At 43.3% G+C, this 13,813-nt stretch overlaps 1 protein-coding gene across 2 annotated transcripts in view; it reads left to right on the forward strand.

The window, feature by feature from the left end:
* USP30 (ubiquitin specific peptidase 30) overlaps positions 1 to 13,813 on the forward strand; it is a 34,702-nt gene that overhangs the window by 6,870 nt on the left and 14,019 nt on the right. The window contains exons 4-6 of one of the 2 annotated variants that reach the window (XM_017541421.2): positions 8,595 to 8,698; positions 12,636 to 12,734; positions 13,332 to 13,377. In XM_017541421.2, coding sequence (XP_017396910.1) covers positions 8,595 to 8,698; positions 12,636 to 12,734; positions 13,332 to 13,377 — 249 coding nt within the window. The remainder of the gene's footprint in view (positions 1 to 8,594; positions 8,699 to 12,635; positions 12,735 to 13,331; positions 13,378 to 13,813) is intronic. The other variant, XM_017541428.2, reaches the window with a different exon arrangement.

Raw genomic sequence — 13,813 nt, forward strand, 5'->3', positions numbered from 1 at the left:
AAAAAAGGTAATTCACAAAAGAAGTAATGCAAACTGCTAACAAACTCAAATGTTCAACTTGACCATCATCAAAGAAGTATAAACAAAATAAAAGTGCTATTTTCTACCTGTCAGCAAAGATTAAAACAGATTTGCAGCCCTGGTCAGCTGTTGGGCAGTACATCCATATGCTGCTGACAGGGGTGTAACTTAGTGCAGTATTTCTGGAAAGCAGTTTGTAACTACACAATAATAGCTTGTGAAATATTCAGCACCATTTGACCTAGTAATTCCATGTCTGGGAGTCTGCCTTATGAAAATGGTTAGAAACGTGGATTGTGACTTAACTAGCTTGAAAAATGGAGTCCTAAAAGCAAACAAGTTTAGGAATGGCTGCATGGTGGCCCCCAACTTGCAGAGTCACAATATACACGGGCTTGGTAAAGTTTTTAGGAAATAACCTACCCAACTTTACTTATTTATTTATTTATTTAGGAATCTCACCTTGTTGCCCAGGCTGGAGTGCAGTGGTGCAATCTCAGCTCACTGCAACCTTCACCTCCCAGGTTGAAGTGATTCTCCTGCCTCAGCCTCTTTAGTAGCTGGGATGACAGGTCTCTGCCACCACACCCAGCTAATTTTTTGCATTTTTAGTAGAGACAGGGTCTTGTTATGTTGACCAGGCTGGTCTCAAACTCATGGCCTCAAGTGATCTGCCTGCCTCAGCCTCCCAAAGTACCGGAATTATAGGCATGACCCACTGCACCTGGCCTCAACTTGTATTTTATTTTATTATTTTATTTTATTTTATTTTATTTTATTTTATTTTATTTTTGAGGCAGTCTTGTTCTGTTGCCCAGGCTGGAGTACAGTGGCACAACCTTGGCTCACTGCAACCTCCGCCTCCCAGGTTTAAGCAATTCTCCTGCCTCAGCCTCCCTTGTAGTTGGGATTACAGGTGCATACCAACCACACCTGGCTAATTTTTATATTTTTAGTAGAAATGGCGTTTTACCACTTTAGCCAGGCTGGTCTCAAACTCCTGACCTCAGTTGATCTGCCTGCCTTGGCCCAAAGTGCTGGGATCATAGGCATGAGTCACCATGCCCAGCCCAACTTCATTTTTAAACCAACTTTTTTGACTGTAGAACTGTTTTTTTTTTCTTCACAACATCTGCTGACATTCCATGGATATTATATAGAGCACTATGTATGCACAAAGATCTCCAATACCTAATTATAATGACAATAAAGAGAAATAATGTAGATATCTAACAGAATGATTTAGCAATCACCTCTGGCCATAGTACCGTGAACATACCTGATCTCATCAGACCTCTGAAGCTAAGCAGGGTAGGGCTTGGCTAGCACTTAGATTGGAAAATGATTAAGCAATCGATGGCATACAGCCATTAAGAATCGCTTTTATGAATTTTTTTTTTTAATTTGGGAGAAGGCGTAGGCTGTAATATTAAATTTAAAGAGCAGCATAGAAAATATAATTTGACTTCATCAGGGTAGGACCTTCCACAGATAAAGGCTGGACTGATAAAGGCTCAAATGTTAGCAATGGCTATTTTGGGATTGTGCAGTCATTGGCAGTTTTAAAAATCATTTTTGGGAAAAAACTATACTTCTACTTTTAACAATAAGGATATATTGCTCTCACTGTAAGGAGAGAATTGGGTTTAAAAAACATTCAGCTAAATCTTGCTTCACTGTTATTTTCCCATGTGAGCTCTGCTTGACACAGAAATCTTTATGAAGTAAGTGTACTTTTCTGTAGAAGAGGTGACTTGAGAATAATTTCTTTTACTATCCTTTTTTAGCCCATTTCTGGTTTAGAAAAAAAAAAAGTGCAACTTGCTGCCAGTGTTCATCTAATTTTACGTAAACATGCTCTTTGAGGCTGAAGCAAATCTGACTGATTTTAAATGTGAAAATATAAAAACTGTTCTCGAGTTCTTTCTTTTTTTTTTTTTTTTTTTTTTTTTTTTTTTTTTTTTTTTTTTTTTTTTTTTTTTTTTTTTTTTTTTTGTGTGACGGAGTCTCGCTTTGTCATTCAGGCTGGAGTGCAGTGGCACAATCTCAGCCCACTGCAACCTCCACCTCCTGGGTTCAAGCGATTCTCCTGCCTCAGCCTCCTGAGTACCTAGAATTACAGGCACCCAACACCACACCAGGCTAATTTTTGTATTTTTAGTAGAAACAGGGTTTCACCAGGCTGCTCTTGAACTCCTGACTTCAAATGATCCACCCACCTCAGCTTCCCAAAGTGCTGGGATTATAGCTGTGGGACAGCACGCCCAGCCTTTTCTTTTTGGTTTCATTTTTGTTTTGTTTTGAGGCAGAATCTTGCTCTGTTACCCAGGCTGGAGTGCAATAGCACAATCTCAACTCACTGCAACCTTTGCCTCCTGGGTTCAAGTGATTCTCCTGCCTCAGTCTCCTGAGTAGCTGGGATTACAGGCACCCACCACCAAGCCTGGCTATTTTGTTGTTGTTGTTGTATTTTTAGTAGAGACGGAGTTTCACCATGTTGGTCAGGCTGGTCTCGAACTCCTGACCTCAGGTGATCCATCCAGCCTCCCAAAGTCTGGGATTATAGGCGTGAGCCACCACGCCTGGCCCCTGGCCTTTAAAAAAAATTTTTTTTAAATAGGGATGTTGACTGAGCTGGTCTCAAGCTCCTGACCTCAAGTGATCCTTTTTACTCAGTCTCCCAAAGTGCTGGGACTACAGGGGTGAGCCACCACACCCAGCCATATTCTTGGAATTATTTCTAAATAGAACTTGTCTATGTATATGATGTTACATTAGGATTAGAGAAAGGAGTATTCTTGGGGAAAATGGGAAATGGGTTAAAAACACCACTCCAAAGATTATGTGAAAGCTGAAATGTCCACATGAGTTATCCTAATCCTGACCTCAGCACTGCCCTTATTGTTCACATGGGACCCAGTGCTGGGAGCCAGAGCCATCCTTGGGCTGCTATCCCAGGATGTCTGCTCCCTTTTCTGCTGCTTTCCAATGTCTCTTACTTTGGTTTTTTAGAAAAAAAATTTTTTTTTGAGACAGGGTTCTGCTGTGTCATCCAGGCTGGAGCGCAGTGGCGCAACCTCAGCTCACTGCACCCTCTGCCTCCCAGGCTCAAAACGATCCTCCCACCTCAGCTTCCCAGGTAGCTAGGACTACAGGCACACGCCACCATGCCCGGCTAATTTTTTGTGTTTTTCTTAGAGACAAGGTTTTGACTTGTTGCCCAGGCTGGTCTCGAACTCCTGAGCTCAAGCAATCTGCCCACCTTGGCCTCCCAGAGTGCTGGGGTTTCAGGCAAGAACCACTATGCCTGGCGTATAAATAATTTTTAATTATACAAGTAATGCACGAATAGTTCTCTTTTTAAAAAATTAAAGCATTACAGAGAAGGCCAAAGTCCCCTTTATCACTACTCCAATCCTGCTCCCCTCCACCTTTCCTAAAAGGAAGCTATAGGTAGATCCTTCCAGACCCTTTTCTGTGCATTTAAATCCATTTGTATGCATCCATAGAAATGATATATTGTGTTAGTTTTTGTTTTTGTTTTTTGTTTTTTAGAGATGGGGTCACCCCAGGCTGGAGTGCAATGGCGCAGTCTTGGCTCACTGTACCTCAGCCTCCTGGGCTCAAGCTATCCTCCCACCTCATCCTCCTGAGTAGCTGGGACGACAGGTTCATGCCACCACACCCAGCTAATTTTTGTATTCTTAGTAGAGATGGGATTTCACTATGTTGGCCAGGCTGGTCTGGAACTCCTGGGCTCCAGCCATTTGCTTGCCTCAGCCTCCCAAAGTTCTGGAATTACAGGCATGAGCCACCGCACCTGGCCTATATATTGTTTTGTTTTGTTTGTGATTTTCATGGCCAAATATAATAAGCATTAGAGAAGCGTCCATTTTAGTACGTGTAGCTCTACCTCCTTCACTTTTTCTTTTTTGAGAGTATTGGCCTAGAGTTTGTGAATTGCTTGTTTATATCCTTTGCCTACTTTTAAAAACTGTGGTAAAATATCCGTAACATAAAATTTACCATTTTCACCAGTTTGAAGTATGTAGTTCAGTAGATTAATACAGCCACATTGTTGTACAGCAGTTACCGCCATCACTCTCCAGAACTCTGCATCATCCCCTGCTGAAACTCTACCCATGAAACAGTCACTCTCATTCTCCCCTCCCCCAGCCCTTGGTGACCACTGCCCTACTTTCTCTCTCTTTGAATTTGACTCAGACCTCATTAAGTCATGAGTTTACTCATCTATAAGATGTATCTCATTAAGTGGACTCATGTAATATTCATCCTTTATAACTGGCTTATTTCACTTAAAGTCTTCAAGGTTCATTTATGTTATAGCATATATCAGAATTTCATTCCCTCTTAAGACTGAATAATCTTTTTTTTTTTTAGACGAAGTCTCACTCTGTCACCCAGGCTGGAGTGTAGTGGTGTGATCTTGGCTCATTGCCACTCCACTTCCCAGATTCAATTGATTCTCCTGCCTCAGCCTCCTGAGTAGCTGGGATTACAGACATGCACCACCATGCCTGGCTAATTTTTTGTATTTTTAGTAGAGACAGGGTTTTACTATGTTGGCCAGGCTGGTCTCAAAATCCTGACCTCAAGTGATCCTCTCACCTCGGCCTACCAAAGTGCTGGGATTACAAATGTGAGCCACCATGCCCAGTCCGGGCTAAGTAATAATCTGTTGCATGTATATGCAGCATTGTGTTTGTCTATCCATCAGTCAATGGCTATTTGGCTTATTTTCATTCTTTGGCTATCATGCATAATGCTGCTGTGAACATTATTCATGATAGCCAAAGAATGAAAATAAGCCAAGTGTTCAAGTCCCTGCTTTCAGTTATTTTCTGTAAATACTCAGAATTGCTGGATCAAATGGTAATTCTGTTTAATTTTTTGAGGAGCTGCTGTGCTGTTTTCTACAGATGGTGCACAGTTTTATAATTCCATCAGCAATGCACAAACATTCCAGTTTCTCCTCACCAACACATGTTGTTTTCTGTTTTTATTGATAGTAGCCATCCTAACGGTATGGTATGGTATCGTTTTAATTTGCATTTTCCTAATGATAAGTTACATGGAACATATTTTCATTTGCTTATTGGCTATTTTGTGTATCTTTTTTGGAGAAATGTCTGTTCAAGTACTTTGCCCATTTTTGAATTGGGTGGTTCGGGTTTTTTTTTTTTTTTTTGAGACAGAGTCTTACTCTGTCACCAGGTTGGAGTGCAGTGGCACAGTTTCAGCTCACTGCAATCTCTGCCTCCTGGGTTCAAGTCATTCTCCTGTCTCAGCCTCCCGAGTAGCTGAGACTACAGGTGCACGCCACCACACCCAGCTAATTTTTGTATTTTTATTAGAGATGGGGTTTCACCATGTTTCGTGGCCACAATGGTCTCTATCTCTTGACCTTGTGATCTGCCCACCTCGACCTCCCAAAGTGCTGGGATTACAGATGTGAGCCACACACCTGGCCTTATTTGGGTTTTTTTGTTGTTGTTGAGTTTTATAAGTTCTAAGTTTACATATTCTGGATATTAATTCCTTATCAGATGTGATTTGCAAACCTCATTCCCTTTTTTTCTTTTTTTGGGGCAGAGTCTTGTTCTGTTGCCCAGGCTGGAGTGCACAGTTTTATAATTCCACCAGCAATGCACAACGTTCCAGTTTCTCCTCACCAATACATGTTGTTTCCTGTTTTTATTGCTAGTAGCCATCCTAACAGTATGGTATCATTTTAATTTGCATTTCCCTAATGATAAGTTACATGGAGCACTGCTGGAGTGCAGTGGCAGGATCTTGGCTCACAGCAACCTCCGCCTCCCGGGTTCAAGCAATTATCCCGCCTCAGCCTCCCAAGCAGCTGGGACTACAGGCACACGCCACCACAACCAGCTAATTTTTGTATTTTTAGTAGAGACGGGGTTTTTGGCCAGGATGGTCTTGATTTCTTGACCTCGTGATCCGCCCGCCTTGGCCTCCCAAAGTGCTGGGATTACAGGTGTGAGCCACCGCGCTTGGCCAAGCATGCATTTCTCTAGGGTAGATCCTGAGAAAGTAAAATTGCTGGATTGTAGGACACAAAAATGTTAGTAGATATTGCCAAATTGCCCATAGTATTTTAGACAAAATTGGGTTAAAGGGGGCATTAAAATTTTCCTTTGGGGGGTGGCCGGTGGCGGGGGAGCTAACAGAATGGCTGCCTAAGGGGTGAGGGAGAAAAGTGCAATTCCTTTCCCAACCCTGCCCCTTTGTCCTGGGAGGGAAAGGGCTGGCCCAGAGTATATGCACACTGATGCAGAAGCCTAGGATTTATTATTATTATGATTTTAAAGTGAAAGCAAGTTTATTAAGAAAGTAAAGGAATAAAAGAATGGCTACTCCATAGGCAGAGCTGCCCAGAAGTCTGGGCTTTAAAGGAATCTTTCAAGTCCATTGATGGCAAATCAGAAAGGAGAAACAGGCTGGCCTACTGTATCTTGGGAGTCACTGAACTTCCAGAAACTGCGCTGAGAGGTAGGCTCCTACATTTCTCTCTCTCACACTCTAGCAGTATTGGTCCAGTGTAACATGAGACAGGAAGGAGGGTGACCAAGTCAGGAGTCTGCACACGATGGCCCATGGGCCAAATCCAGGCCACCACCTATTTTTGTCAATAAAGTTTTATTGGAACACAGTCATGCCCATTTGTTTAGGTATTGCCTATTTCAACCTAAAATAATCAAAGGGTTCAAGATCCAGCTAAAAGAGTTTATTCAAGCACAAATTGTGAAGGTAGTTGCCTGGGGACACACAAATACCAGGAAATGGTGATCAGTGCTCCCAGTGTGGGGAAAAGTGCGGATCATTTCTATAGACAAAAATGGAGGTTCTGAACAGAATTCGATCATTTTCCCTACAGTGGCTAACATACAGATGTAAGATTGGATTGGCTACTGTGGATTACACTCTTAGGGGGTTGCCCACCCTTCTCTTCTAAAGAGATAATAATCACAAGGGTCTCTATCTCCAGTGTCATTCAGCCTAGGTTTGAGTGAAGAGCAGGGAGTCTGGTTAATGTGTAACATCTCAACACAAAGCTCAGAAAGTAGCGGCCATGTGCCAGAGATGAAAAGTGCTGTGTTACATGACTATTTCCAGCTCTTTTCCCCTTGGCATAATACATATAGAAGGTCCTGAAATGTTACTTTCTTTTTACATCTATGGCTGCTTTTGTGCTGCAATGGCAGCATTGAGTAATTGCAACAGAGACCCTGTGGTCCACAAAGCCTAAGATGTAGCCAGGCACAGGGCTTATGGCTGTAATCCCAGCACCTTGGGAGGCTGAGGCGGGCAGATCACTTGAGCTCAGAAACTCAAGACTAGCCTGGGCAACATGGTGGAACTCTGTCACCACAAAAAAATATAAAAATTAGCTGAGCACGAGGGTATATTCCTGTAGTCTCAGCTCCTCAGGAGGCTGAGGTGGGAGGATTGCTTGGGGCCAGGAGGTTGAGGCTGCAGTGAGCCGAGATCACGCCACTGCACCCTACCCTGACAGAATGAGACCTTGTCTCAAACAAAATAAAAACAAACAAAAAGAAACAAGCCTAAGATGTTTATTATCTGGCCTTTTACCAAAAAAGTGCCAATCCTTGGTCTAGAAGTAATTATAATATAAGTTCATAAACCCATCAACCTTTTTTTAGGCCTATTCTACCTGTGATTGAAAAGTAAACCACTCAGCCGGGTAAGGTGGCTCACGCCTGTAATCCTAGCACCTTGGGAGGCTGAGGTGGGCAGATCATGAGGTTAGGAGTTCAAGACCAGCCTGGCCAACATGGTGAAACCCCATCACTACTAAAAATACAAAAAATTAGCCAGGTGTGGTAGCACATACCTGTAATCCCAGCTACTCAGGAGGCTGAGGCAGGAAAATCACTTGAACCCAGGACACAGAGGTTGCAGTGAGCTGATATCGCACCAGTGCACTCCAGCCTAGGCAACAGAACAAGACTCTGTGCCAAAAGTGAGAGAGAGAGAGAGAGAGAGAGAGAGAAATAAACCACGCAAAAGACCCTTCTTTCAGGTTGCTGCATATAGCTTGATACTTTGCTTTGAAAATCAGAAACGCAAATGCAAACAAATAGAAGCAAAGGCCTTACAGTGATGGGAAACAGCCCTGTGGAGAGGAGTGTAGCACTGGATATGGGGTTGGACTAGGTGAATGTTTAAGGGCTCTCCAAACCTGAGAGTTGCGAATTAAAATCATTTTACTCAATAAGAACCTTGCAACAAATTTATATTGATGATGATAGTGTGAAGATCCAGGAATCAGTTACTTCATTTAAATGCTGCAGCCTCATGAAAAATTACATTCATTCAATAAACATAAAGTGCCTAATAGAGTACTAAGCATTGGGTAAAGCTAAAAAGAATGATGAAAAATATCTAATTCTAGGGTGAATCCTTCAGTCCGTAAATTTTTAATTAACTTTGATTGATATGTTATACTGTGCAGGTTTTCTGGTTAGTTATGCTGGTGAATTTAATAATTGTCTTACCTTTTTTGTTTCCAGCCTTATCCTGCCAGGAAGTTACTGATGATGAGGTCTTGGATGCAAGCTGCTTGTTGGATGTCTTAAGAATGTACAGATGGCAGATCTCATCATTTGAAGAACAGGTGAATACAACATTCAAACAGGCTTAGCTTGGAGAATCCTTTCCCCTCCTGACTTGGGGCCTGACCTTGCAGTTGCCTGGGACATTTTAGACAACTTGAATGTTTTGGGACCAGAGTACCAACTTTGTTCCTGTTCTCATGATCAGAGGGGAGATGTAGCTGGTTTTCACCCAGTGGATAGAAGGTTAGTGGGATGGGACATAAACACACAGTTGCCAAAGAGCAAAATTCTTTTTAGTTCTTGAGTGACTTGGCACTCCAGTAAGTGATAGGGACACCTGGGTTCTTTAGAAAGAGGCAGGTGACTTTACAAACTTGGAGCCTCCGAGTTTCAGGTAAGACTCTTTTCTGGACCTCACCCTCATTTTTAAAAAAAATCCATCTTCAGAGCTTGGCTTAAAGTGGCCCCAAACCTGAAGCAGATGTCATATGCAATTCCAAGGCCGTATTGAGTCACTCCCACCTCCCTTTTCCACAACTGCAGCTTCGCTACCTTTGGAACTTGACCACCCTCCTCCCTGCCAGACCACTAGCAACAACGAGTCTGAAACTGGGGCCAAAAGAGTGAAGCTCTAGGGATGAAAAAATCTAGCCCGCGGTGGCATACGGGTACATCCTCCGCAGCTACACTTCCAACATGGCCTTGTCCAGCTTTGTGTAGGTGTCTTCTGCCGCCACTGTCCAGAGAAATGGGAGGTGGCATCTTGGACCTCCCAAAACTGTGCGGTTGACGTGAGGGACATTGAGAAACTTTTGCAAAGGGAGGTGGGGAGGCTTTCCAGCTCCCCTTATTTTTAAAGATGTTCTCTTGTTTTTGCTTTATTCTGAAGCCACTGGTCACTTTTTAGACATGGTGGTAGTGATAGCTATACTTTCTTAAAATGTATCTCAATTAATTCAATTGTATGTTGCAATGTTTTTCTACTTAGAAAATACTTTTAAAATCCTCCTCTGGTAAGTGGAATTATTTAGCTACATTTTACATTTCCCTAAACTGAGAGAATAACTTTGAGATTCAGTTGCCAAGGCCATCAGATCACTTTTTTAAAGTCCGACTTCTCCATCAAGGACTCACTTAAGTCCGAGTCACTCCTTGGAAGTATTTCCAACATCTTCATTCCACAGCAGTCACTGAGCCCACGTGATGCTATAGTCTGCAGGAAAAAGAGATGAACATGTCTGTCCAGTGGCCTTTTCCTCTTTGAAGGTACCCAGAGCATCTAGCATGGGCCTTGCCCACATCTCTATTATCGGCGATCTGGTCAATCAGGATCAGACTTTCCCATTTTCTTTGTCTAAAGCTAGAGCTTCAGAGGATGCATTGGGCTAAGTGCTTGCTTTATGCAAATTACCTGATTTTATTATCAAAATAACCCTGTAAGGAGCTACTGTTATCCCCGTTTTACAGATAGAAACACTGAGGTTCAGAGAAGTGGAATGATTTGCCCAGAGTCACACAGCTATTTAAGAGGCAGAACCAGGATTTAAATCAGTCTGGTGCTACAGTGCACATTCAAGCTCTGCTCCTCTGCAATGCTGTCCTTTTCCTCAAGGCCTAGCCATTACATGGCTGGCCCCCAGGTTAGGTTATAGATCCACCTCCATCCTATCTTGGGATCTGCTTCAAGGCTGGGCCCAGATGCCTGGTGTTTTTGGGCTCCTTGAGCCTCCCAGGAAGTGCTGATTCTCCTCCGGCGCCCCTGCTTCCTGCTTGTCACAGGGTTGCAGCCCTGATGTGCTGTTGGCTAATGGCTGGGCTGCCATACCTCCCCTGGATTGTGAGTCCCTCAGGGGCCAGAGCCTTGCCTTATGTACCTTTGGATTTCTACTTGCACTTTATACTGCAGTTTATAGCCCAGAAGGAAATTCATTTATATAGGCAACAAGTATTTACTGAATGCCTGCCTGGGGTGGAGCCTGTGGAGGGCAATGGGGTTGTAGCAGCAGACATGACCTACAGGTGTTGCCTGCTCTCTTGGAGCTGGGATTCAGGTTGGGGATAAGGATAGTGGGCTGGGGTCGGTACAGACAATAAGCAGGGAATTTCAGGATATGCCAGCAAGAAACTGTCTGGTATGACATGGCATGGGTGGGGAGGGCAGGGGAGGAGGAACCAAGCCACAGGGGGAGACTGCTCCAGGTAGGGAGGCCCCTCTCGGGAGGTGAGGTTTCAGCGGAGACCTGAAGTACAAAAGAGAGTGAAGTGTGTGGAGACCTGGGTACACAGCATTCCAGACAGAGGAAGAAGCTAGGGTGGAAGTCTGGAGACGGTTATAAAGCTGCCTGTGGAGAGTGGCAGGGAGGCCAGGGTGGTGGGGGCGGCGGAGGAGAGGGACTGATGGAAGTTGGCAGGGAGCAGATTGTGCAGGGACTGGGAGGCCATGGGCAGCTTCAGATTCTATCGTGTGTGCAGCGGGGAGTCACTAGAGGGCTTTGAACTAGGGACTAGTTTGATGTGATTTGTTAGAAAAGGAAAGCTGGAGAGGTAAGAACGCAAGCTGCGAAGAGAGGTGGGAGGCCACTGCGGTGATCTGGCTGAGATGGCTCGGCTCTGACGGGTTGAGGCAGGGGAGCTGAGAGGCCTCAGGAATTTGGGGCATATTTTGGAGGAGGGGCCTTTGCTGAATTGGCTGGGGGTGGGCTGGGTTCAGGGAGGTGGAGGCAGCCTTGGATAGTTGGTTGTGGAGTATGCCCTGCGTAGGAGCTCTTTGTCAGAGACCTGAAGGACAGGAGGTAGCGGTGTGAAGGCCTGAGCACAGCCCGAAATGGGAATAAGCTGATTGTGTCCAAGGAACACAAAAGAGGCTAGGGGCAGGGGGCATTGTGAACATTGGGGGCTTTGTAGGCCAGATAAGAATGGTAGGTTTTACTCTAAGTAGAAGCCATTGGAAAGTTAAAAGCAGAAGAGTAAAGCTATCTGCCTTATAAAGGACTGCCCTGGTGGCAGTGTAGGGGGCGCCAGGAGGAGAAGCAGAAGGCCTGTGTTGTGACCCTGTTACTCTCGGAAGAGTGAGGGGTGGCTTGGGTTTTTGGGGACAGGGCTATTTGAGTTGATCTTTCAAGAGTAGTTCCATGCCATTGGATCCAGCAATCCCACTGCTGGGTACAAATGGAAATAATTAAAAGCAGGGACTCAAGAAGGTATTTATCTACTGAGGTTCATAGCAGCATATTCGCAATAGGCAAGAGGTAGAAGCAACCCAAGTGTTCATCAGCAGATAAACAGGTAAACAAAATTTTCATGCAATGAATAATTATTCGGCCTTAGAAAGGAAGGAAATTCTGCCATATGCTACGGCATGGATGCACCTTGAAGACATTGTGCTAAGGAAAATAAGCCAGTTACAAAGACAAACACTGTATGATTCCACTTGTATGAGGTTCCTACAGTAGGCAGATTCCTAGAGACAGAAAGAATGGTAGGTGCCGAGGCAGGGGAAGGGGAAATGGAGAGTTAGTGTTTAACAGGTATGGCATTTCAGCTGAGGAAGATGAAAAAGTTCTGAAGATGGATGGCAGTGGGGATTGCATAACATGAATGTACGTAATGCCACAGAATCATTCATGTAAAAATGGTTAAGATGATAGATTTTATGATATGCGTATTTTACCACAATTAACAAAAAGCATAATCTTTTGAAGTCAACTGGAGCAGAGGTCAGGACTGTCTCAGTGAAACAGGACAGTCTCGCAGATTGCTGGCATGAAAGCAGCTGCCTGGCTTTCTGTCCTCTCTCTGCTCCTGGACCTCTTGGTTGAGGGTCTTTACTCGTGACAGTGTCTAGGACCTAACTGTTTTCCTTTAATGAGCTGAGCCTTGAGAAGGTAGAAAGCAAATTCTACCCACATTCACTATAGGGCATCTGCTGACAGGGGTGGTTCTGATCTTGTTCTTGCCTCACCCGGCCTCTCTAAAGAATGCTTTGCCCTTTGACAGGATGCTCACGAATTATTCCATGTCATTACCTCATCATTGGAAGATGAGCGAGACCGCCAGCCTCGGGTCACGCATTTGTTTGATGTGCATTCCCTGGAGGTAAACCATGAACATTTCCAACATGTTCTATGCAGATTGTGCACATTTAATAAGTATAGGAGAGGCAAGTGTAATCTTTGTACAACTTTAAACTCAAAAGTAAGATTCAGTAAAAATCAGTGGTGGGAGTAAGGCCAGGGGAGGGTCTTAACTACATGCTTTGCAGTTGGTGACTCTGATTAGGGGTGTCAAGACTCTTTCAAATGATTCATTGCTGCAATTTGTGTTGGCTTTCAGAAGAAAAATGTATTTTTTTTTTCTATTTAATACAGGGGAACAAGGGCCATAGGAATGCTAAATGAGCCCTCATTTCCCTGTAACAGAGTAAATATCTGGGGAGTTGATAAAAGTTAACCAGTAAAGATGAAAATATTCTGGAGAGAGGAAACATGTTTCTGTTGCATTTGATGAAGGAATATGCATAGTATCCAGCCAGATAGGCTAATTGAGGCTACCTTTAGAAACCTGAGCTTTGTTAAAAGTTGATTTTTAGTGATGTAATCAACACAGAAACTTGTAAGATGTAGGGGTGGGGTGAGGGTGGTAAAAGGGATTATAGTATGATTTTCAGTCTGTTTTTTTTTTTTCCCCCTACAGCAGCAGTCAGAAATAACTCCCAAACAAATTACCTGCCGCACAAGAGGTAGCTGTTTTCCATTGAAATATAACACATAAGACGTGTACTTTTAAGATATGATAATAATTTGCTTGTTTTAAAAATATTTTTTTTCTGGTGACATACAGGCCAGCTTGAAATGTGATGCACTTGCAAAGGAACTTGTATTTTGGAAACAGCTTTACATGATTCTCTTGGTGTTCCCTTGTACCCCAGCCCAGCTTACTTTTCTCAAACTGGCTTATTTGTACTTCACACAAGGGCGTACTTTTTACCTTTTCAAATTGATCCTGGGAAGAATGTAATAAGCTGATGAGTCTGTCGTGTCCTTAGCATTTCCAATGTTGCCAAATTTTGCTGCATATTACTATAGTCATTCTTAGAAGGAAATTGTTTTCTTCTTTTTTTTTTTTTTTTTTTTTTTTTTTTTTTTTTTTTTTTTTTTTTTTTTTTTTTTTTTTTT

Source organism: Cebus imitator, unplaced genomic scaffold (genome assembly GCF_001604975.1).
Source record: "Cebus imitator isolate Cc_AM_T3 unplaced genomic scaffold, Cebus_imitator-1.0 Scaffold8, whole genome shotgun sequence".
Classification (NCBI taxonomy): Eukaryota; Metazoa; Chordata; class Mammalia; order Primates; family Cebidae; genus Cebus; species Cebus imitator.